The sequence below is a fragment of the Mollisia scopiformis genome, assembly GCF_001500285.1.
Source record: "Mollisia scopiformis unplaced genomic scaffold LY89scaffold_24, whole genome shotgun sequence".
NCBI lineage: Eukaryota > Fungi > Ascomycota > Leotiomycetes > Helotiales > Mollisiaceae > Mollisia > Mollisia scopiformis.
The window spans coordinates 933,484-956,323 of NW_017263604.1; the positions used below are offsets into that span (position 1 = coordinate 933,484).

The window sequence follows — 22,840 nt, forward strand, 5'->3', positions numbered from 1 at the left end:
GCCATATTATGTCTCAGAGAGAATGAAGGATTTTTGAGTCCGAGAGTACCATTCAGCTTCAGGAATGCGAAACTAGTCCTCTAAATATGCGGTTCAAAGCACATGGCATGTAGTTCCCCAGCTTTGTTGCTCTTGTTGAAGTCAAAATATGACGACAAGTTCGCGAGGCGCTCTCTGATACCAATGCCATCCGCCGTTCTCAAAATCTTCCAAAGTCTTGTCAGACTATTCCCGCAGCTCGCTTCCACGCCCCACAAGCAGTTCCCGGTAGTAGTACCCAGTGATACCGGCATCAAGGCCAATACTCTTCAATAGCTCAATGATGGGGAATTTTCGTTCTCTGACTTCCTTCTGACTTCCGTCTTCACTTCCAAGTCCGTCCCTTGTTTCATCGCCACCATCTTGACCCTCTGTTTCCTCCTTTGACAGCTCATACACTCTGCGCGACAACTCCATCAGAAGTTCAGGAAGATCGTTGACATTTTTGTCCTCCAGCCACAGAATGACACCCGCCAGAGTCTTGATCCAGTTGCTTACTCCTGCGAAGCTCAAAGTTCCCTTGTGTCTACGAAACTCCACTGTTGGAGTGTAGGCCTTCGGTTGACCATTTACCGTGAGTCCGATCAAGTGTCCAGGAGAAAGTCTCTGTGCGATGTGGTAGATGCTTACTGCCATTTCCCTCTCAGCTTCTTCTCGAGATACCAAGCGTGCGAGTTCAATCACCGAGGTGGTGTTCTTGATTTTGTTGAGTCCTTTGGACAAGGTGCTCGAGCTGATAGGGGTATGGCGGCGCATAACCATGTAACACCTATGTCTATCCTTGCGTCGTTGGGTTGAGTGCAGGGTATCGAAGTGATCCTCGAAAACCCAAAAGAACATCCTGCGCACTTTATTAGCACTGTTTCGTAATTGCAATCTATTGTGGAAACCATTTACATCAACTTCTTCAAACGCTCAAAAGTCCAGTTTGCTTCTGGGACATTCTTGTCAAAAGCTTTACCAAAGGAGAAATGGACATGGAGACCACAAGACATTGGTAAAGTAATGGTTGTTGAGGATGTGACAAGCTTGTCCGACAGCCGCAATCGACTTTGGGTTGAATGAATATGCGGGAGACGTTACTTCAACTCCACACCAAGAATAGTCCGGCCGTGGCCCGCCTTCGAGAATGGAATCATCATCTTTAACGGACCAGTGATCTGGATCTTCGTTGGGCTTGTCATTGTCCGTCCCACTTGGCTTGTACGGCAGGCCTTCAGTAAGGAAAGTCCGGCCAATATGCGCTCTTGCTGCGCGATCTCTGACTTGTTTCCGTACTTCTTCTGAATCTGTCGAAGTGAAGTTGGCGGAAAAAGGGGGCGAAGCGAAGGAGCTCGAAGCGAGGGGGCTCGTAGCGAGGAGGCCAGTTTGCCCATTGGCTGGGTATCCGAGACAAAACTCCAGCTCAACGCCGAAGTAGATGGTTGGAGGCATGACGACGGACTTTGCTGCGCTGTAATTTGCAATTAAGACGACCGAGATCCGAACATGAAAGCAAAAGAGAGTGGTATCGGGAAAGTAGGTGAATCTCACGTGCTGGTCTCGTGACCTCAATATCTGTCTATACAAGTCGTGGTGTACAAGACCCAAACGTCGGGTAGCTGTAAAAGCGAGCTAATAGTCGGGTAACTTTAGCATTGAAGAAAAGATGAAAGGAATTCTGCGCTAGCAATGGACCATATAATGTACTGCCTGATCGTGTATTATTTATTGCCATTTCATTATTTACCTTAATCTGAAGAAGAAAGAACTTGTGCCGCTTGAAAGTATTGAGATCTTGACGGACTTGAAGTTTTGCCTATGTATTCTCTTATGCATTCTCTTTAAATTGAAGTACCTTGTTTTCATATTGTTGGCAGACTAACGTATAATCACGGGCTATTGTAGGGTTTATACCAGTGTATAATAGAGAGTGTAGTTCACGGTTCTCTGATTTTGCGAATATATTTCAAGCCACTAGAGCTCCGTAAAGCTTAGCATTATCATTCACAAAGTGAGCATAAATTCTTTTTTCAAAAACATTCCTTTAGCATGCATGAACGCTGTTCTTTTCTGGCATGAAAGATTTCTCTATGGAAACTATCTTCTTTCATCTATGCAGAGGGACTTTCGACAGATGATCAAAGTGTGAGTAGAACAATGTCACATGTTAATGGGAACCTCAAAATGAACAAGTTGGAAATTGCTTAGTTATTAGTGAATGGAGGAGTTAGCAAACTAATAACACTGATAATTGTAGTGATATTGTTCAAAGATTGCAGAAGATTTAAGCGCTGAAAATTGCCTGTCCGTCGTCAAATTATCATTAAAGTTATATTAGAAACCCAATTTCAGCGTCTCTAGAAGGATTGGTATCGTGTGAATTGTCTCCATGAAATTTGCAAAATGTGGCTTACAGGGGTTTGGATTACTTTACATGCTTAAGCTCAGAGATAACATCATGGTTCGTTGCATCTCGAATATTTAAATATTCTTTGGAGCAGCTCGCACGAGGTATTCGCTCGCCCTTCAAAGGATTCTCTTCCAATCATCTATCACGACAAGCTATTGTAACCAACGTCTCAGCTTTTCTTCTTTGATTCCAATCTGCTCTTCTTTTGCGCCTCTGCCAATTTGTTTTCACTCAAAATCATCGCCCGACACTCCTCTCTCGGCATTGCTTTTCTCTTGCCAGTTTCGAAGAGTCGCCATATCGCAGGAGTGAACAACCCTTTCATGCACAGGTGATAAAGTTCCTTGTCTTGCCACCACATTTTCCATGAACGCCAATTGAATCAGGCCGTGCTCAGGTTTTGGTACCAACCAGTACCAGCTGTCTCGTCCAACCAGGGCAGTTGATCTCCCATGTTCAAGAATACAGGATAGAACGTAGAGCCTTGGCGAGGCTTATATATAGCTGCAGTTGTTTCGCGTTCTGCGACGTTACGCTTTCGCCAATTGAGCATCTCATCATATGATGGTAATGAAGAGTTTCCCCTCCAGATCTGGCTGATGGTCATGGCAACCAATTCCTGCTGCATGAATCCAGGAAAGACTATAGCACCTTGACCAATGAATGCGAGTGAGTTTCGGATGGACGGGTCTGGATGCAAAGGGAAAATATTTCGGTAAAGGTTTGGAGGCTGTTCAAATGAGTTGCCGGGATAAGGGTGAAGATCTTCAATGGTAGATGTTTTAGGAATCAGGCCCTCAGGTATATTGAAATTGTATCCAGTGCAATAAATAATAGAATCGATATCCTCCAGAACGCGGCCGTTCTCTAACTCAATTGAGCGAGGGCCCGTAATGCGCCGAATTGGGGGAACTGGCTCCGCAAACCGAGATTCCAGGTGGGTCCAAAGAGTATCAGCCATCAAAGGAGTCGAGATGGCCATAGAAGGCGCCGGATCCAGACCCCATTCGTTTGGAATGTTAGGAAATGCCTTTGCAGACATTTTCTTCAGAGCTGAGTCCATCAACCAGAAGAGGGTTCTAGGGAAATATCGATTCAACCAAGCCATAGCCATCGTAACCGTTAGAGAACCTGCAGAATCGAAAGTCGCACCATCCTCATTGTATCTTGGCAATAGAAGTAAACCACCTCTGTGAGAGAGGTAAACATGCTTCGCGTTCTCGGATAGAGAGTTCGTAACATCTTGGGCCGTGGCATGCATGCCTACTAAGAAAACGTTTTGATCTTTGAACTCCTTTGATCCATGATAATCGATGGAGTGTATGACCTTGCCAGAAAATTGATCGAAACCTGCGAGGATTGGCCATCTTGGGGTGAAAAATGAGCCCGTTGCAACGCAGACCTTGTCGAATGACTCGGTCGTGATCTGTCCAGTGCTGTTTCGCCTGATTGCCAAATCCCATTTCTCACCCCTCCTCTCGATGTTCATGACCTTCATTCCGAACTTGACTTTGGGCAGCAAATTGAAATGACGAGCATATCTTTGAAGCCATTCATGCAGTTGGGTAGCTGTGGGATAATCGTCGTCTGTCTTGGCGAAAGGGAAATCTGAGAAAGCTGCGCGATATTTGCTCGAATTGAAGATTGTAGTCGCATGAACAGATATGGTGGAGTCGTCGGAATCTTTCCATAAACCTCCCAGGTACTCGCGAGATTCATAGCTGAAGATATGTTAGAGAGCTGAGCATATTCCTCAATACTGAGACGTCCAAACCCGAAATGAACAGAATGACAAGTGGATTAATGAATTGAGTGCGTACGTGGTGACAATGAATCCATCCTCCGTGAATATCTTTGTCGCACAAAGACCAAGTGCGCCAGCTCCTATAACTGCGATCTTTCCACCCATTGTCAACCGAGCGACGGCAAAAATAAGATGGATGGTATTCCGCAATTTGTTTTCACTCCAAACAGACGATCACTTCATAGCTTCAGGGGATCGCATCACCTTAAAAGAGCTGATTTACGAGGATCTGTTGTCAGCATCTAATTAGCCGGCGTTGGTCGACTTCGCACAACGAATCAATTTGAATCCCGCGTGAGAATTAGCTTCTAAGAATAATTACTCTGGGCTGCTGATGTAATATTATAGCTTCAGTAAATGATTTGGCGACTCGCTAAGGAAAGTTACTGGACACTCCTGATTCAGGGGTCAAGTGGCCCATTGGGTCTTGAAGAGGCTCTCATATAATGTCATCGAATCGTGAAGGACTGCATTCAATTCAGCCAGCTTCCCGAGTACTTCCGTTTCTTGAAAGCCAGACACGTAAAAAGTCTCCATCGATTCAACAACCCTTATTCAGGATGGTTCTGTTTCTGATTCTCAGATGAATCATAGTCTATGAAATTCCAATGTTTCCACTAACATGTAGTCTGACAACGGCAGTGTACCTGAAGAACATTCGACCAATATTTTCATCGCTCAAGTCTTCGCTTCATCCATTTTCAATCAACCGTGAGAAGTTGCTCATAAAATGCTCCAATTTCCCGAGCACGATCAACAAGATGAATTTCCAAAATCCAATGCCGCTTTTGTCCCGATGCATTCAAAAGACTCATAGGCTGATTGCTGCCCTTTGCAATATAGAGGGTAATTCTGTCATTCGGAATCCGCTCGTGAGGAAAAGAACCAACGAGATGGCCCGCAATCTGTCCGCCAAATTCCCATCCAGCCTCTTTTGCTTTCCGGCAGGCGGTATCGTAAAGCTCCTCGCCCGTCATGTCCGGGTTGGCTTTATACTCCTTCTTGGTAGCTAGCCATACCGGTTCCAACGAGTCTCGTAAGCGATGCTTGACGGGATCGTCTCCGAGTACAAAGGTTCGTCCAAAATCGGCTTCCCATGCTTCAAATACAGGGCCGAGATCAACGAAGAGAATGTCATCGGCTTCAATCGTGCGGTCGGCTGGGTTCTCTGCGTATGGTAACAAGGTATGGGGTCCACTCCTGACGACGCGCTTGTGCCAATGATTAGTGACACCGAAGCGGTCTGATGCCAGTTGGAAGATTTCTTTGCTGATGTCTTTCTCGGTCACACCGGGGCGGATGAGGGTACGCTCGATCTCTTCGAAGAGATGGAGAGCTTTGGTTTGGGCGTTTGACAGGTAGGCTGCACGTTGAGCTTCTTCTGTTATGGTTTCTGCGGACATGGTGAAGTCTTGTGTCTTGCTATTGAGAATGTAGTCTTTGAGATATCTAAAATGACAAAATGGGAGCAAAGACGAGAGAAGCGGGGTGCGGGGTAGTAAGGTGGGGTAAAAAGTCTTTATCTAACAAGTATAAGCAACGATCTACTTGTTTCAAACCCGGAATATACTTGAATGTGCGATGTTTAGAGATTGGCCAAGCTGAAATGATCCTTTTGATGCCACAAGCTGAGAGAAGTGTTATTCACGTGATTCGCCTAGACCTTCAGGGAGTCGACGCTACCTAGCTTAGGCGAGCCCAACATCGCAGATGAGTGAGAAGAACTCTGTACTCGTCTCCTATTTGACCTTTGGTCTTATCATGCTCATGGGCGTATCTTATGGTGGCACTTCACTTGGATTCCCAGTAAATGACATCAACTTGTCGCCCTGTCATGTACTGGACGACCTTCTGAAAACTGATCTCGTCTTGTACTGTTGATTAAAAAGGGCGAGATGTCGCCCTCTTCTGGACTTCCTCCGCCCTATATTCGTTCTATTGAGCCGCTGTTCCGCTCATGATTGGGCCCGAAGCGAATGTTGATGCGTCAAGTTGGCTGCAAGTTATCGGACAGGGCGAAGATCCTCAACCAATCACTCAACCAAGAAAAACTTTGCAGGAAAATGTCTCAGCCAGGAAAATTCATGCACGTGACCTCGACCCCAACAAGTCATGTTTACTATTCAGCTTACTGATAATTCGTGTTTTCATACAGAAGTGTTCTGGATCAGTCTACGCTGTCGACAACAGTGAGCGTTGTAATTCAATAGACTGTTGATCTCTCGCATGAAAATAATCATCCTTATGGGAAACCAAAGTTTGGCTTGCCTCGATTCTCTAGAGTCTGGGTAAGCTCTTATAGATATCATATTCATCCAAGACTCGGTGTCCATAGACGGCAAGTCTAAGCTTTTATTACACAGGGCCGTGTTTTCGCCAATGAAAGAACGAATACCTGAACTTCTCGCCCTTTTTGTGAAATAGCTTCTTTCGCTTGTATGCAGGCGCTCGCGTAGAAACCAATGGCCATCGAGGACGACCAAGTGCTTCGGTGAGAGAATGTGGACTACTGCGCTGGCAGAGAAAGACATCAGCCAAGGACCTCCATCCTAAGAGAATGTGGGCGATGCTGGAGTGAGCCGCACATTACATTTGCGAACCACCCGCAAAATGTGCGAACCACAAAAGCATTTCCAGGCAACTTTCCTCTCAGAGGCAGGGATGTTCAGCAGGGGTGTGCAGAGCAGGCTCCGGAGACGAAGCCGATATATTTGATCCAAGTGTGCCCCTTTGCTATGAGTGCTAATATCTCAACGAGTCGACGGCGCCTGTTTTTCAAGGCACGAAAACCAATACGAGTAATCTACTTCTACCTCCACCACCTCCACCACCACCTCCCCCGGGCCCTGGGGCAGTGCACCACCACCTCCATGATCGCGCTTCGCCTTCGCGCTCTGGGCATTGCGTTTGGGATTCCTGTCGTATACTCTCCGGGAATAAAACCGATAAGTCAGCGGGAACAATGAGCAATACTCAAGATTCAGAATTCAGTGCTAGCGATCGCTGGATGACAGCATCTCGTCGAGATGCAGCAGAACATTTGCCCTCAAAGTTCCAACCAGAGAGTGTCCCTGTAGATTCTGTGATCCCTAATGCCACCCGTTCACACGTTCCGACTTGCAACGAAGTTGGGCAAGCATACTGGTCCCTATATCCTCCGTTGATAGATGCACACCAACCCTTGTCTTCGCCACAATCGGAATTCCCCTTTCGAGCGAAATCAGAGTCACGTGATCTGACTCAGCAAAACCAATCAACGCTCCTCGACAGTTCCAGCCACTCTGTCAACCCCCGAGCTTCATTCTCTCCACCTGGCCTCGTTCCCACAAGCACATCTTACCAAAACAAATCACTTCTCAACAGGCAAGTTCCCCTTGATCTCAATTTTGTTGAACAAGTCCAGCTAAGATCGGTCCCGGGCAGTCCATATGACATCAATTATCCGTATCAATACGAATCAACGACTCCTACATCACAATCGACTGCGTTCGCCTTTGAACCAGATGCCGGCCTTATGAAAGTCATAGACGCTTTTGACGTCGACGATACAATACCTCTCCACGCCCCAGAACTAGAAGCTATCCATAATACATGTCACCAATGCAAGAAGCCATTCTTAAATAAGGCGAGGCTGGATAGTCACGCCACTCGGACCAAGCATTTACCTTATGCGTGCCGATGCGGGAAAATTTTCTCTCGATTTGACGTTCTGGGCAGGCATATTGACAGATTTTGCCCCAGAGAGCTTTATCCTTGCCCATATTGCTCCAAGCACTCCGGATTTCAAGCATTTCATCGCCCTGATCACCTGACTCAACATCTCCAAAACGACCACAACATCAATTGGTATGTTTCTGAAAGCTCCGAAGATCCTCAGGAATGTCAGATATCCAGTAACAGTACGATGACCCTCGCTTGTTCCTACGAAGGATGTGAATATCATTTCGAACATCCAGCGCGAAGAGTCTTTCACGCTAGAAAGGACTTCACCAAACATTTGCGCAAAGAGCATGACGATTCTTTGTTTCCCTGCAGCGCAACTGGATGTCCAAAGGTCCGAGGAAATGGCTATTTCAGAGAGAGAGATTTGATTCAGCATCGAAGGAAAGAGCATGGAGGTCCTAGCCAATCCGGCCTCGAGAATTCGTGAGCCAAGCTGCTGGCCATTCAATCCCCTGCGCTTTTTGCGTATTCTAGAATTGTAGACAATTGTCGACTTCAAGGATTCCACAAAACGCAGATCCAAAATGTCTCCCTTGCTACCAAATGGCTTCGCTCGACTGAGCACAAAGTTCAGGATTCATCTGCGACTTTACAGCTTATCAATGACAACCGCTTTCATAGACTGGTTACCCATGAGTCTGTATCGCCTTTTCACTCTTTTACAGAAACTTGCTAGATCGGTCCGGCAAGACGATTCGTTGAACGACAACTGAGAGGATACTTGTGAGACTCCGAAGGTCGCTAAGTCTATCTTTCCTATCAATCAGTCGCTGATTTCGACCATGCGACAACAGCGTACAATAGTGCGACTGGTGAATGAGAGCTCAGTGAAGTGGGTGCTAGAGGCGAATCTGTGGAGCGATTCACCTACCTACTTGATAGCTCGATGCTTCCTACTCTCGACAACGTCACCTACGATACTCTCAAGCATAAGATGATCGAAGCTTGGCAAGTCGATGTTGATTCGTTGGAAACAGATTGGCAAGATCTTACACCGTTCAACAACGCAGCGGTCAAGGTGATTCATTTCCATGGCGAGTCTGATGCCATTGTTCCAACAGCAGCTTCTGTTCGCTACTACGAGTCCGTTCATGACATCATGTCCCCTTACATGACATTCAACGAGAGTACATCTGCCTTGAATGAATGATACAAGTTGTATTTGGTTTCAGGTGCAGCTCACTGCGCGACCAATGGCCTCGAACCGAAAGGATCATTTCTTCCAACCAACCTAGCTGTCCTAATCGATTGGGCTGAGAATTGGAGTGAGCTTACTACTTTGACTGCGACTCATTCAGGTGGTGGTAATGTTGGTGCCAATGCGCAGCTTTGTGGGTGGCGGAGGAGGCCTCCGTGGACGAATGATGGGACGACTATGGACTGTCTTTTCGATCAGGCTTCGTATGACACTTGGATCTATGACTGTGACGGGGTGCCATTGCCTGTGTACTGATATAGATTGAGACGCGTGCTGTCAAAGAAGTCAGAGGGAGGTGAGAAGAAGGAACGTGGGCATGTTTTGAACACGAAAACGTTCTTCATTTCACTTGTACATATTCCTTATGTGTCCAATACTTAGCTTGGATTTAATGTTATCCTTCAGTCTCAGGGCACCAATACATTTTCTCAGTTGGAAAATATCCGAAGGAGCAGTGGCGTGAAGCGGGACCAAACCCCCAAATGATTACTATTCCTAACAGCCATCGGAGATAGCATACCTCTTGCATTAACGAACCCCTCACATTCCATCCTTCTCTCGACGCCTCTTTTCTGGACCAAGCCTCAATATGCGATCTCTGCAGCCATGCTGAATAATAAGCTTTTGTATCCCCACACCGGAGTTAAGGGACCAATCACCGGCGTCACATTCGATCATTGGCCCGAATAGGAAAAAAGGGCTGAAAGGTTTGATGACAAAACCTATCAACTGAAGGAGAGATAAAAAGGGTCAGGCAACAGCATGGCGTAGTGACGCTTGGCTACCCGCGTTGTTGCATGATGGATTTCAAAGAATTATAGTGGCCGTGGAGAGGGGGAATCTACCCATAAACTCGTTGTCAGGACTCAACCTACTTGAACACCAACATAAATACTCTGCATTCTATTGTTCCGTTCTACATATTCAAACTTACTAGTCTCAAAATACTTTCAGCAAGATGACTTTCGAGATCGACTACTTCAAAGGTTCTCCCACTGGCGAAATCTTCCCCGCCAAAACTCAAAGACCAGCTCTCAAAAGCGACGAGATCTTTATCGAAATCACTCATTCAGGCGTCTGTGGTACAGATGAGCACTACAAGTATGTTGACCAGGGACTTGGTCATGAAGGTATAGGCATTGTGAGGGCCATCGGACCTGAAGTCAAGAGTTTCAAAGTGTAAGTCTGCTTGTCAATTGTTTTCTATCTCAAATACTGACCGCATTGTTAGCGGGGATCGCGCAGGCTGGGGATACATGACTGAAGTTTGCAATATCTGCGAGCATTGTATTGCCGGAGATTGGCTTTATTGCACCGGTGATCGAAAAATGTACGGATTTGGGAATACAGACCAGGGTTCTTTCGGGAGTGGAGCTGTCTGGAAGGAACCATACCTCTTCCACATCCCTGACGGTATAGCATCTGAGAACGCTGCTCCTTTGATGTGCGCCGGTGTCACGGTCTTCGCCCCTCTTACCCAATTCGGATTGAAAGCCACAGATGTCGTCGGAGTTGTTGGAATTGGAGGATTGGGACATCTTGCATTGCAATTTGCAAGGGCTTTGGGGTGTGAAGTTGTCGCATTGAGTGGTTCCGAGGAAAAGAAAGAGGAGGCATTGAAGCTTGGAGCGCATCACTTTGTTGCTACTAAAGGCGTGGAGAAACTTGAGGTTCCGAGGAAGATCAATCACCTTCTCATAACGACAAGCAAAATGCCAGACTGGAGTCAATACGCTTCTATCCTTGCTCCCATGGCTTCGATCTATCTATTGACAATCACGGATTTCGAGACGAAACTGGATGTGCCCTTCATGCAGTTCTTGTTATCAGGATGGAAGATCATCGGATCGTCGGTCCCGCCAAAGGTGGTTTATGTTCAAATGTTGGAGTTCGCTGCTCTTCATGGTGTGAAGCCTGTTATTGAGAAGTTTCCTTTGAATTATGAAGGCGTGAAGGAAAGCATGAAGAAGCTGGATGAGGGGAAGATGAGGTATAGAGGTGTACTCTGCGCTGACCTGCATTGAGAGAGCGGCTGAGAGCGATGAGAGAAGCGGACCACTCATTCTTGTCAACTTTTGGTCTTCTTTATATGGCACCAAAATTGATCCCATCAATCAATTCACGTTGTTCGCCACCATACCGGATGTCTTCACCCCGCGCCCCCCTATTTGACTCGCTAAATATTTAGCGGGGTCAAAATTGCCCCGCACTAAATTCAATTCAGCCTGAAGTTAAGCCCCACGTTGGTTTCATAAAATGATCAATTGCAGCATGTTATGCATCAATAATTTCTTCTGTCTTCCCCTTTTTGTATCTCTGCAGCCATGGCGCCTCTCAATGTCGGTCTCATGGGCTATGGCTTTTCCACAAAGAGTTTCCATCTCCCATTTATCTTGCCGAATCCGGATCTCAGAGTCTATGCGTTCTTACAACGTGCTCCAGCACCAAGCAATGCATCGGAAGTTGAGAAAGGAAAACATTGTACAGTCGACTTTCCGGATGCAAAACATTATCAGACCTCGGACGAGTTCTTTGCTGATCCAAATATCGATCTGGTGATTGTTTGCACACATCATGATACACATGCCGAGTTTGCCGAGAGAGTTCTTTCGGCCGGGAAACACGGTACGTCTTTCCATGAGCAAATCGACTGTCACTAATGCAGAGAAGTTGTCGTTGAGAAACCTTTCACTGTCTCTACAGTAGAAGCAGACCGAGTAATTGCCGCTGCTAAGAATAGTGGCAAGATCTTGACAGTTTTCCAAAGTATATCTTCCTCCTCTACAATTACGTCTGCTGACCTCTCTCAGATCGTCGATACGATTCCGACTTCATTACTCTTCATCACCTCGTCAGCAACTCCCCATTCGGTAAAATAACGGAATGCGAAATTCACTACGACGTCGATTTTCCCTCCTGGATCTCAGGCTGGACATCACCCTCCTACTCACCAGGCCAAGGAATGCTGTTCGGTCTCGGAAGCCACACCATCGATCAGGCACTTGTTCTGTTCGGTCCTCCCAAAAGTGTCACAGCATTCTATCGATCCTTGAGAGGAGTCGAAAGTGAGACTGATGATACGTTTACCATTATTTTACAGTATGGCGGAGAGCAGAAGAACTTGCTGGTGACGATCAAAACGAGCGTTGTTTCGTCGATGCAGTATCCGCTCAAATTCTTCATCAGAGGATACGAAGGCTCATTTGTCAAGTTCGGTGACGATAAACAAGAAAGTCAAATAGCAAAAGGGATGACGACGGCTTCGGAGGGGTTTGGGATTGAGGATGAAGCGACATATGGGTTGCTTACGACTAAAGAGAGATTTTGTGACACACAGGACTTTGACCAGGTTAGTGGGAAGTGGGTGGGAGAGTTTCCAAGTTTGAAAGGTGATTATGAGGGATTTTACAATGATCTGGTCAATGCGATTAGAGGCGAGAGCGAGGTTATTGTGAAGCCGGAGGTGTCAAGGGATGGAATTCGGATTATTGAACTTGCGAGGGAGAGTGCTGATCTGGGTCGTACGATGCCCTTCGAGTAGACTGGTTGGATTGCAGTGTCTCGGCTGGCCCGGAACTCTTTGTAGCAGATGATGGAAAAATTTCGTTGTAAAAATACAAAGCTCATATTTATCAATAGTATCACTCACTTCTATCTGGAGAAGGGCGAATGTCCCCTTTTCGTCAGCTGAGTCTCTCTGATTTGCAAGGCTCCCGGGCGTCCCGTTCTTAACCAGCTATGTGGCGCAATGCCAATTGTGGGTAAGGCTGAATATTTGAACCCATGCCTACAGAACATCACAGACGAAGACAAAGACAATCCCTTGCCAAGACTAGACCATATTCATCAAGCGAGTAGATGGGAGAAAATGAGACTTGCCAAGAGAAAGAAGCGAGGCCAAGTGAGGGTCTGCGGTTCCTTTCAATGGGTCCTCACCCTCATCCTCTGCACCACCTCCTCTTTCACTATCACACATGGCTATCATGCGTAGTTTGCATCCCCAAGAAGTGAACCTGTGCAATAGAATTCAATGCTTTTGCACACATTTTCATGTGAAAGCTATGTAAATTGAGCTTTTAGAAAAGCGGAAATCTAACCTTATAGTTTACTTGCAGAGGAGGGAGTAGAATCACCCAGAGCCATAGCCAAGAGTCAGAGGAAGAGTAGTGCATAAAACGTGCTAGGTCTCTTAGGTAGTACAATATAAGCTCGGAGGCGCCTTTTTAGCTTACTTGGCGAGCGTTGCACTTTAATCCCTGGTAGCCCCCTGCCATTTTCTTGCAATATCTACAGATGGAAAAGTCCGGACACAATTCCCAGGTTCTGCAAGGGCTGCCAAGGCAAGCTTGCGGGAGGAAGGATTATGCGAGCCAGATCCACGTGACCATGATACCATAGCTGTCTTTTTGAGCTCTTTAAAAGCAGGTAAGTGACAATAAGTCCAAAACTCGAGATTTATCTGAAAACCACTAACAAATCTATTGTCCCTAAGTGTAATGAGCCAACCTATTCAAGTGCAAATGGATTCATCATGTGACTGTGGGTTAAATGAGTCAGCACGAGCTAACTTTATCTTAACGCGAACGCGTTCCATTCTGCGAAAATATCACCTCGTCATCATCCATCTTCCCGTCATCACCCTCCAACGATGCCCGAGTATCAAATAAGATTGACCGCGATCCGTCTGATGCTGCTAAGCTACTGATTATTAATTGAACTCGGTTGCACGATCTCGAAGTGAGGCTATCGTGCACGCTAAGTCGCTCCAGCTTACGCCCCGATTGCCAAGTCCTTCTATCGATAACACATAGGTCATATCGCCGAGATCCAATACGCGTCCCGGACTGGTCTCGTCCTTGGGATATAGGCATGTCGGAACCTACCGAGCCCTACGAAATCATCGCGCTACGTTCTCCTGGAGCAGCATTTTTAACCGACTTGATGGCGCGAGTGAGTCTGTCTTTGGATAGCTTCATTTTCTATTAATATATGCTCACCTCGCCTACAACCGATCCTACCTGTGCCTCACACTACTCTTCTTCCCCTTGTACCCAAATGAGATTGACCAACCAAATGCCTTCGGTCGGGACATCATCTGCTCCGGGACACTCCAGAACGATGGCTTCGCAGGGCAGAGCACTCGCTTATGCCTTTCTTCACTACTTTTCCAGCTTTCTCATCAAGTCAGAAGATGGGACTACAGACACTGGCGAGTGCCAAGTATCGTGAGCCTGGAAAAGTCAAATCCTTCCAATTTAAAATGCGGCTATGGCCAAGAACGCAGCAAGAAAATCTGGATCTCTTCAAAAGATCGAGTCTTGGCACCTTCCTTTCCCAGTCTGTTTCTCACTTTCATGCTCCCCTCGTTGAGAACTTGAAGCACGATAGCTTCACAGACGTTTCTCGATATACATATGAACGTGAACTCCCGTCATGTCGCTCTTTACTCAGCTTAGATTTCATCCTGAGCTTTGCCCATCATGCACGATTGGATAATGAATGCGTTGTTGGCTTCTCTGCTTCTTCTTGACTTTTCCAACCTGAGCTCAGCTCTTCCAACCTTCGATCTATTCAACGCCACTCTACCTTCCCGAAGGTATGGTGTCCCAGAACAAAAACGCGACAATGTTGCGCTGCGAATATTGCCTCTTGGCGCCTCAATCATGAGCGGTACGGGATCAACTACAGGCAACGGGTGAGAATCCAACGAGTTGATATTGGTGGTATGCTGATAGATCTGTAGATGTCGAAAATCCTTGAGATGCTCTCAGAATTCTTGGCTACGATGTTGATATGGTTGGAAGTCTACACACTGGAACAATGATAGACCATGTTCGCGGCGTTTTCCCCCACTTCGCAAACTCGATGACTAACGGATTTCTAGGAACAAGAGGCGGTCCCTGGAGACGTTCTCACTCAAATACTGGCCAGAGTTCCACATTCTATTGGATTTAAGGTGAGTCTGATGTTGTCTTGGAAGTTTTCGCGGAATTCGTCTCTGACCAGCTTCGTAGCCTAATGTCGTTATTATCAATGGAGGCACCAACGATGGGAATGGGAATGTGGACATTGCAAATGTTGGCAGCCGCATGAACGATATTTTGAATGCTCTGGTAAGTAATATCCCCCCAAACATCCCCCAAATCGACCCTGTCAAATATTGCATGCTATTTTGATGTGGCACCTCTGAAGACTTCAAATGTTGTATTGTGCTAACCTTTTGATAACATAGTGGAATGCTGATGACATGGGAAGCACATGTATCATGCTATCAACGCTAATCCCCACGACAAACGCAAATGGTGCTGCCAATCGTGATAACATTAACTCACAATATCGTGCTCTTGTAACTCAGCGCGCCGCGGAGGGCAAATGCGTTTACTTGGCCGACATGGATCCTGGTGGACAGATTTGGTTCGACTTTGACACAGACTACCTCGCAACTGAGAGTCCACATGTACATCCAAATGTCAGTATTCCCTACTACCAAAGGGGTCTTCTAATAGGGATGCAGGACAAAGGGCATAAAATGATGGCTGCGGTCTTCTATCAATCTATAACTCTGGCATTGGCAGACAATCGTATCGTTGCTCCTGTTGCTTTTGAAGCTGGTCCGGCTACTTGTGACAAATTCGGTGACAGTGGCATTGATGCTGGTGGATATACTCAACGTGGCTCTGGCTACAGTGACGGCATCTACTATCATGACAGTGAAGAGATGGGAGTAAGCATTCTCCATATACTTACTCTTAATCCTCGTCTTCGCTTCCGTAGCTTTTGCTAACCATCGTCTAGATCCTCTGGACTGCTACCAGCTCTTGGGACAGAGATCAGTGGCGATTTGCTCGCTTGTTCGACCGGAATTATGATGATCTTCTCGCATGGGTCTCAAACAGTGATACCGATCAAACTTATGCAGTCTGGTATGCACCCAAACCCTCGCAGAACTCGGAGAAGTGAAATTGACATCAACCCAGGGCGAACTCAGGAGACGGAAATGGTAAATTCGCACAAGTAACCAACCTAACCCCCGACCTGCTTTGCGATACAGCAGGGTTATACTTCGTTGATATGACGAATGACGGCCTTGACGATTTGGTTTGTATCGATGCAGATGGCAACGCATATTTATCCGTCAACCTAGGAGACGGTAATCGAGCCTCTGGGAAAACTCCGACCTTCAAGCGTGCGAGTTCAAGCGCACTGATTAAAAGCAATGAAGGGTATCCACAAGATCGGGTCCGTATTGTTGACATTGATGGAGACGGTCGTGGAGATTATTGTGTGATTCAAGACAATGGCGACATCTTGTTCTGGAGAAATGGTTGGATTGACCCAGTCCCGGCGTATTGGTAGTCAATGGGGTTGAGATTCACTGGCAAGAACATGGGAGATGTGAATGGGGTCCGGTTTGAGGATATCAATGGAGACGTGAGGAAGCTTTTTAACCAGTGGGTCCAAAGACTGACTGCAGTAATAGGGGAGGGATGACTGGATGTGGGTCAGCGAAACTGGAGCAACAACCACCTGGACCAACAGCAGAAGCTGTGCTAAGGGTGTTGAGGGTAACGGTCTCAACGTCGCCTGGCGTCAAGGCTTCCTCAAAGGCGCATCCTCGGGGCCAACACTTAGGAATGTCTGCATATATCACGGATACTGAGACCAACCTCCGGAATCGAATCCATTTCGCCCGCATCTATGGACCGCCAACCATCTTCGGCAATGCACCCCTTCAAGATTATGTTTTTATGCAACACACTGAACTATCTACGACTTCTCATAAGTTTGACATGCGGGTGTGGAAGAATACAGGAGGTGGTGCGACGAAGCTTTTTGCTGACGGCAACAAGTATTGCAACATGATGTAAGTTCTGAAGGACTCGTTCCACCTCCTTTTGTTAAATTGCAGCTGATCGGTCGTTCAGGGGGCACTCGAATGGCATGGTTGATCTAGTGTGGACATATTCTTTTGGTACGATGGAATTGTACATCAACCGAGGGAAAGGTTCCATCTCGGACTCTGATCCTGATGGCTACTGGGATCCTTCTACAGGTGTTATCTGGACCCCGCCGAGTAACATGGATCGTCGAGATCTGCATCTAGCGGATTGGGATGGTGACGGAGACTGTGATATCATCTATACCAACCCAGATAGAGGTGCTGTGCAAGTTTGGTTGAACAATTATCCCTCGACCGGCAAGTGGGATTGGACTTACTTGTCCAATCCGGCTCCTGGTGTAACTTGTTCAGAGAAGAGAGGATTGGGCAGAGATGACTGTAAGTTGAGCGCGGAGTAGTCCTAAAGATGGCGAGAGAATTCTGCTAACGTCATGCAGTGGCTGTTCGAGTGGCGGACATCACTGGCAACGGTCGTGCCGATTATCTGTGTATACAACCAGACAGCACTGTCACAGGTTTTGTTCATAATGACGACGGAAGCTTCACAAACGTAAACCAAATCAGGTCTCTATCGGGAAAGATCGTGCCAATCTCCGCTGGGCAGATGTGGATGGTGACGGAAAGGATGACATGCTCTGGATCGAGAAATTCTCTGGAGATGGATACGTGTGGTAGGGAAATCGCTAAGCATCGCAATAGAGAAGCTAACGATCATTCGTAGGTACAATGATGGTTCCGCTGACCCATCCGTCGCTCCAGGCTCCTCATTTTCGTGGAGAACACAAGATGCTGTCGCGTTTGCAGGCAATGCAGCAGGAAGCTGTATCTACTACCCCGATCTAGATGGCAACGGCCGTGCAGATGAGCATTTCGTACTCGAGTCCTTCACAAATCGGGCAAAGACGTCCCTCAGCCCAAACTGCGGACTACAAGATGCCACTGGAGATGACGCCACTACTGATGGAAGTCTACCCGCGGTACCAGCTGGAGGCTCTACTACCACTACAGCTATTTCAACTCCAACAAGCACCGCTATCACAACACCAACGCAGAGCGCAGATCCCGATTTCCCGTCGCGATCTCTCGCTGGAAATCCCAATTGCCCAGACAGACAGAACTTTATGGCTCCCTTGAACACTGTTGGGGATGCTGAGGGCGGTGTTGAGTTCTGCCTAGGACACTGGACTGAAGGCATTTTCCCACAGGTCCTCGGTGGAAAAGCGACCGAGAATGCTCTCGCATATATCAGTTTGGAATACTCCGATGGATCGAACGAAGCTTATGGCACGAGCGTAGCAGATGATGGACATCACCGTTATGGTTCCATCGACTATTCCGCCCTCGTGGATACATGGAGCCACTTTATCCTGTCTGGTGACGGCTGGGACGGGGGTGTTGGTCGTCTCGAGGTTGGTTTGGTGGGCGCGGAAAGCGAAGACATTGACATTGGGAAGTACTATGACTCGACACCGCCTGTCTTTACATACAATCGCGGTACAGATGGCAAGGGGATTCTGCTGGGATTCTACGGACGGGCGGGAGATCGGATTGTTATGCTGCAACCATATTTTACGAATTCTGGTTTGGATCGGGTCATTATGACGGACCAAGTCTTCACCCCTAGCTTTGAAAGCTTGAATGCCCTACCCTTTGAGTATGTTCCCACTGCAACATAGTGGTAACGAAAATTGCTGACGCGATCTAGGGAACGTATGATGGAAGCCGTACAGTCCAGCTACATTCTATTCAACAACCGCACGAGCGAAGATGTCACCATGCAAGCAGACCTCTATCTCGAAGTCACAGCACAAACTTCCATGAACGTCGGGTCACAGAAATCCCACGAATACGGTACCGAATTAGGATGGGCTGTAAAAGGCGAAATTAAAGGCAAGATTGGTACGCCCGAAGTTGAGATAGGAGGGTCCGTGGAACAGAATGGGAAGTATGTTATGAAATGGACGGATACCACACTGAACAGTAAAGAAGACACGGAGGCCCACACGGTAAGTGTTCCTTGCCTGTCGTGTATAAGGGTTCTGACCTGACTTTTGACAGATTCGCGCAAGATACGTGGTTTCGACGGTTGTGAAGGCTGGGCAGAAGGTGCAGTGCGATGTTATTGCCTATCAAAGCCGTGTTAATATTGCTTATACTGCAACTGTAAGAACAACCCTGCTTCAAACCGGAATCATATCCAAACTCACAATTCGAAAATAGGCAACAGTTCAACTTCTCGACGGCACATCATTCTCATATCCAGCAGCTGGCAATTTCGTCAACGCAGCATCAAGTTCGGCCTACACCACTTGCAACGATGTCGATGTCTCTAAGACCACGGATGATGCTCATACGATTACGGAGAGCGGCACGTACTGTTTGGATGGTACGCGTGTGGGTGATGTGGATCAGTCGGATGATTTCTTGGATCAGTATTGTCCGTTGTCTTCGTGAGGTTGGGGAGAACTAAGTGTGAGATTTTGTGTAGTAACATAATAGTATAATAATATAGAAGGATTTGAAAGGTTTGGATGCGTATAGTATGACGAGTGTGAATTCATTTCAGGTGACTCGCCTCGAAGATGAGACCTTCCATAGCGAACCAAGGCGAGCTTTTCCGGCACAGTGCGAAGCCCTCCATTAGATTCCAGTTCAGATTCCAGTCAGATTGATTCGAATAGTAACAAAATGTAAGATGGCAATACTCATCCATGCCGATCAGCTGACCAGACTTGAGATTTGATCTGGAGAGACGTGATTGAGCTCTCATCATGGCACATGGTAAACTTGTTATGCAGCATGTAGGTGATCAGCAAGGAAGCTCGCAAATAATGTTCTTGCCGTGGAAGCCCGGGTTCGCTACCGTTCTCGCTCCAACGCCGCACGCGTATGATCTTACACTTGACGCATGTGGTGATCAGGAAGCAGATAAGAATTCTTGACTGCAAGAGGTGATCTTTTGCGACTCGGATCTTCTGATGGGTTCATTGCATGCTGAATAACGGATGATCGACTTCGAAGAAATATTTCTGACATGTGGCAAGACGATGCACGATGAAGATGAATAATCCAAATCATCAAATGATATACTAATTGAATATGTGTCAAAACAAAGAAAAGGAAACGCAGATAAGCACTCGACTGAATTCTTTCGTTGGATCGTGCTCCGAGATAGAGAAGGATGACGCTTCTTTTCATCCTCTGCGCAACTCCTTCTCCTTCGGTAGTCGGACACTTTGTTGACGCTAAACCGCAATCAACAGAGCAACAAGTGAAACATGCCAAGAACCATTAAGCTTTTGACATGGGGAATGAATGACACATGACGGATTTCTCCTGAGCTGAATCCTCCTGTTCGATGTTGTGTTGGGTTTGTTGGTTTGGACTCGGCATTCTCCGATTTCATCTAATGAAGAACCTCGAACTCGTACTCGCGTAAGGTTACTGAACTCAAGCTTTGCTCGAGACTTGATGATGAGTTCAGCCCGAGAATAGAGTGCTGATAGTTGAGTTGAACGAAGCCTAGCGACTCGTCAGCACGCAGCCTCTTCCGGTATGCTCGAGGCCAACGCATGTCAGCACTGCCATGAAAAAATTGTCGAATGCCTCTCTGTCTATCAAACACCTTCACAACTTTTCGACAATCCTTCCTCAAGACTTCGGTGGATCCGTCAAGCATCGCATTCCTCCTTTTCGTCTCCAGTCCTGGAGAATATCCAGAAGTGTAATTGTAGCCGAAATGTCAAAGTTTCATCACTGCACATCTCTATTTTAATCCGAATCCAGATCCTAGTCCGACGCACTTCGGCATATTCGGATGGCAGCGGAGATCTGCCGTCGCATAATCCAATCTCTCCAGCCACAGGCCGACGTATTCTGGCCACGAGCTAGACCCAATCGGGGTAGAATTAAGCAGAGATCCTCCACTTTTTGGGCGCAATAGACGTCATTTCTTGGTGGTCTTGTGGCGCAGGGTATTGTTGGTACCTGCAGGCCGGTAGCCCCGAAGTCTTCTCCTTTTCATATATAAATTCAGCTGTTGCCGTTCTCGAGAATAAATATCATTCCACCTCTCGAGCAACTCTCCTCGATCTTCTCCATCAACTGACTCCTCGAAACCGCCAGCACTCCACTTCCTTACCAACAGTCATCATGCGTTTCTCATCTCTCCCTGCTGCTCTCGCCGTCTTGGCCTATACCTCGACCACCAACGCCCAGGTCAACGTTGGTAGCATCGTCAGCGGTGCACTGTCAACAGCTACATCGGATGCAGCTGGCGGAATCTCGACCGGTCTCTCGTACGCATCGGGTGGAATCTCAACTGGCCTTTCATACGCCTCAGGAGGAGTCTCAACCGGTCTCTCTTATGCATCAGGCGGAGTGTCAACCGGTCTCTCCTACGCATCGGGAGCAGAGTCAACCGCAACCTCAGACGCTGCCGGAGCTCATTCAACAGCCAGTTCTTACCTCTCCGGTGCACTCTCCACAGCATCGAGTAAAGCCGCAGGAGGTATCAGCACCGGCCTCGCAGATGCCAGCTCTGCTATCTCAAGCTTGAACTCAGTTGCCAGCACAGCCACTGGAGCTGCGAAGAGTTCGGCGTTGAGCAAGGCGAGCAGTTTGAGTGTGTCTGCCAATTCGGTGGCAAGCTCAGCGAGTGTAGCCTTGACGAGTGCTGCTAGCAGTGCCAACTCGGCGGCAAGCAGTGCAACCTCAACCGCTGGAGGAGCCATGGTTACTGCTGCTCCAATCTGGGGTGCTGCTATTATGGGAGCTGCTGGTCTTTACATGTTGTAAAGAGTGTATGTAACAAGATTGTATTGATAATGCATAGCTGGAGGTTATAATGTATGGAGTTTCGGTGTTTAGACAAAATTTGGTAGATTATGAATCATGAAGTCATCAACATCACTGCCTTTCCTCCATCAGAATTTTCCCTCCTCACAAGCAACCCAAGCACTCAACGGATCAGCCCAAATCTCCCAGTGTCCAATCTTCCCGGAGCTATCAAACCCACTGAACCTATAAATAAACTTCTCCTCCCAACCCTTCCCCGTCTTCAAACTTTCAAACCTCGCTTTTCCCACAACAGTCACAACTCCCTCGTCTTCTCCTCCCTCAACACAACCCCCCTCATCAACAACCCACTCCCCACTCTCCTTACTCGGAAACGTCCCCTCCCCCATCTCCATCTTCAGCGTCTCCCCAAGCAGCTCAAAATACTCAACACACCCATTCCTGCCACTAAACGTCTTGCTCAAGAACGGCAGACGAGAGCGCGCCCATTCGGGACCGTGCTCGGTGACTTTTGGTGAGGAGACGAAGAATCGGTGGATTAGGTCGAGGGGGGGGATCGGTTGGGATTGGGTCAGGGAGGAGCAGAATGAGGTTGTGGTATTGAGGAGGAGGGAGGAGCGGAGGGAGGTGGGGGATTTCATGGTGGTGCTGCAGGTGGAGTGGAAGGATGAGGGAGTGAGGTTGGTATTGTTGATGATGTCACATGTTCTCGGTTGGTTTAACACGGAGGTGAGCTGATCTTTTGCTTTTCGCTTCCATTCTTTTAATTCTCCTTTGATGCTCTTGATAAAAGCCCAATTAGTGTCTATCATAAGAGGGCCATTGAATTGAGAGGGAGATATTGCGTCACGTGTCTAGAAAGTACCATCTGAGGTCAAGTGTCTCTTGGACTTGAACATCAAGATTGCATGCCTGACTTGAGCGACAAACAAGATTTGCATTTCTCTCCACGTTGTGTTCTTTGGCAGAGGGCGGAACATCACGCTC

At 47.3% G+C, this 22,840-nt stretch overlaps 12 protein-coding genes across 12 annotated transcripts; 8 read left to right on the forward strand and 4 right to left on the reverse strand.

The window, feature by feature from the left end:
• Positions 1–225: 225 nt before the first annotated feature.
• On the reverse strand, positions 226–1,473 carry LY89DRAFT_739561 (uncharacterized protein; the record flags this gene model as incomplete). Its single annotated transcript, XM_018220476.1, has 3 exons — positions 226–880; positions 937–1,089; positions 1,136–1,473. The coding sequence occupies 3 exons, from the start codon at positions 1,471–1,473 to the stop codon at positions 226–228; spliced, it is 1,146 nt and encodes a 381-aa protein (XP_018065725.1).
• Positions 1,474–2,600: 1,127 nt separating this feature from the next.
• LY89DRAFT_759331 (flavin-containing monooxygenase-like protein) lies at positions 2,601–4,340 on the reverse strand (the record flags this gene model as incomplete). Its single annotated transcript, XM_018221462.1, has 3 exons — positions 2,601–2,779; positions 2,843–4,152; positions 4,252–4,340. The coding sequence occupies 3 exons, from the start codon at positions 4,338–4,340 to the stop codon at positions 2,601–2,603; spliced, it is 1,578 nt and encodes a 525-aa protein (XP_018065726.1).
• A 224-nt stretch (positions 4,341–4,564) lies between these two features.
• Positions 4,565–5,915, reverse strand: LY89DRAFT_243331 (Creatinase/aminopeptidase). The gene has a single exon (XM_018206138.1). The coding sequence runs from the start codon at positions 5,636–5,638 to the stop codon at positions 4,937–4,939; it is 702 nt and encodes a 233-aa protein (XP_018065727.1). The 5' UTR covers positions 5,639–5,915; the 3' UTR covers positions 4,565–4,936.
• Positions 5,704–6,419, forward strand: LY89DRAFT_689233 (uncharacterized protein). The gene is made up of 2 exons (XM_018215870.1): positions 5,704–6,286; positions 6,389–6,419. The coding sequence occupies exon 1, from the start codon at positions 5,946–5,948 to the stop codon at positions 6,114–6,116; it is 171 nt and encodes a 56-aa protein (XP_018065728.1). The 5' UTR covers positions 5,704–5,945; the 3' UTR covers positions 6,117–6,286; positions 6,389–6,419.
• A 490-nt stretch (positions 6,420–6,909) lies between these two features.
• On the forward strand, positions 6,910–8,615 carry LY89DRAFT_243355 (uncharacterized protein). Its single transcript, XM_018206139.1, has one exon. It carries the CDS (start codon positions 7,198–7,200, stop codon positions 8,383–8,385), a length of 1,188 nt encoding a protein of 395 aa, XP_018065729.1. The 5' UTR covers positions 6,910–7,197; the 3' UTR covers positions 8,386–8,615.
• A 229-nt stretch (positions 8,616–8,844) lies between these two features.
• On the forward strand, positions 8,845–9,411 carry LY89DRAFT_739564 (uncharacterized protein; the record flags this gene model as incomplete). The annotated part of the gene is made up of 2 exons (XM_018220477.1): positions 8,845–9,085; positions 9,131–9,411. 2 exons carry the CDS (start codon positions 8,845–8,847, stop codon positions 9,409–9,411), a joined length of 522 nt encoding a protein of 173 aa, XP_018065730.1.
• Positions 9,412–9,940: 529 nt separating this feature from the next.
• LY89DRAFT_689235 (GroES-like protein) lies at positions 9,941–11,362 on the forward strand. Its single transcript, XM_018215871.1, has 2 exons — positions 9,941–10,335; positions 10,388–11,362. The coding sequence occupies exons 1-2, from the start codon at positions 10,115–10,117 to the stop codon at positions 11,178–11,180; spliced, it is 1,014 nt and encodes a 337-aa protein (XP_018065731.1). The 5' UTR covers positions 9,941–10,114; the 3' UTR covers positions 11,181–11,362.
• A 100-nt stretch (positions 11,363–11,462) lies between these two features.
• Positions 11,463–12,802, forward strand: LY89DRAFT_655196 (NAD(P)-binding protein). Its single transcript, XM_018212333.1, has 3 exons — positions 11,463–11,781; positions 11,827–11,922; positions 11,967–12,802. The coding sequence occupies exons 1-3, from the start codon at positions 11,481–11,483 to the stop codon at positions 12,695–12,697; spliced, it is 1,128 nt and encodes a 375-aa protein (XP_018065732.1). The 5' UTR covers positions 11,463–11,480; the 3' UTR covers positions 12,698–12,802.
• A 49-nt stretch (positions 12,803–12,851) lies between these two features.
• Positions 12,852–13,333, forward strand: LY89DRAFT_243379 (uncharacterized protein). The gene has a single exon (XM_018206140.1). It carries the CDS (start codon positions 12,905–12,907, stop codon positions 13,145–13,147), a length of 243 nt encoding a protein of 80 aa, XP_018065733.1. The 5' UTR covers positions 12,852–12,904; the 3' UTR covers positions 13,148–13,333.
• Positions 13,334–14,636: 1,303 nt separating this feature from the next.
• LY89DRAFT_739567 (uncharacterized protein) lies at positions 14,637–19,510 on the forward strand (the record flags this gene model as incomplete). The annotated part of the gene is made up of 16 exons (XM_018220478.1): positions 14,637–14,851; positions 14,928–14,988; positions 15,041–15,112; positions 15,171–15,269; positions 15,389–15,613; positions 15,671–15,880; positions 15,952–16,079; positions 16,134–16,508; positions 16,637–17,020; positions 17,082–17,434; positions 17,494–17,564; positions 17,621–17,727; positions 17,778–18,710; positions 18,762–19,062; positions 19,115–19,219; positions 19,277–19,510. 16 exons carry the CDS (start codon positions 14,637–14,639, stop codon positions 19,508–19,510), a joined length of 3,873 nt encoding a protein of 1,290 aa, XP_018065734.1.
• A 1,272-nt stretch (positions 19,511–20,782) lies between these two features.
• Positions 20,783–21,917, forward strand: LY89DRAFT_243512 (uncharacterized protein). The gene has a single exon (XM_018206141.1). It carries the CDS (start codon positions 21,209–21,211, stop codon positions 21,851–21,853), a length of 645 nt encoding a protein of 214 aa, XP_018065735.1. The 5' UTR covers positions 20,783–21,208; the 3' UTR covers positions 21,854–21,917.
• Positions 21,918–21,981: 64 nt separating this feature from the next.
• LY89DRAFT_739569 (uncharacterized protein) lies at positions 21,982–22,494 on the reverse strand (the record flags this gene model as incomplete). The annotated part of the gene is made up of 1 exon (XM_018220479.1): positions 21,982–22,494. One exon carries the CDS (start codon positions 22,492–22,494, stop codon positions 21,982–21,984), a length of 513 nt encoding a protein of 170 aa, XP_018065736.1.
• Between the last annotated feature and the right edge of the window lie 346 nt (positions 22,495–22,840).

Coding starts and splice junctions, on each gene's coding strand:
- LY89DRAFT_689233 (XM_018215870.1), top strand. CDS start 5,946: ATGAGTGAGAAGAACTCTGTACTCGTCTCCTATTTGACCTTTGGTCTT.
- LY89DRAFT_243512 (XM_018206141.1), top strand. CDS start 21,209: ATGCGTTTCTCATCTCTCCCTGCTGCTCTCGCCGTCTTGGCCTATACC.
- LY89DRAFT_243379 (XM_018206140.1), top strand. CDS start 12,905: ATGCCAATTGTGGGTAAGGCTGAATATTTGAACCCATGCCTACAGAAC.
- LY89DRAFT_689235 (XM_018215871.1), top strand. CDS start 10,115: ATGACTTTCGAGATCGACTACTTCAAAGGTTCTCCCACTGGCGAAATC. Junction 10,336..10,387: donor GAAGTCAAGAGTTTCAAAGT/GTAAGTCTGCTT, acceptor CCGCATTGTTAG/CGGGGATCGCGCAGGCTGGG.
- LY89DRAFT_655196 (XM_018212333.1), top strand. CDS start 11,481: ATGGCGCCTCTCAATGTCGGTCTCATGGGCTATGGCTTTTCCACAAAG. Junction 11,782..11,826: donor TCTTTCGGCCGGGAAACACG/GTACGTCTTTCC, acceptor AATGCAGAGAAG/TTGTCGTTGAGAAACCTTTC. Junction 11,923..11,966: donor GATCTTGACAGTTTTCCAAA/GTATATCTTCCT, acceptor GACCTCTCTCAG/ATCGTCGATACGATTCCGAC.
- LY89DRAFT_243355 (XM_018206139.1), top strand. CDS start 7,198: ATGAGCAATACTCAAGATTCAGAATTCAGTGCTAGCGATCGCTGGATG.
- LY89DRAFT_243331 (XM_018206138.1), bottom strand. CDS start 5,638: ATGTCCGCAGAAACCATAACAGAAGAAGCTCAACGTGCAGCCTACCTG.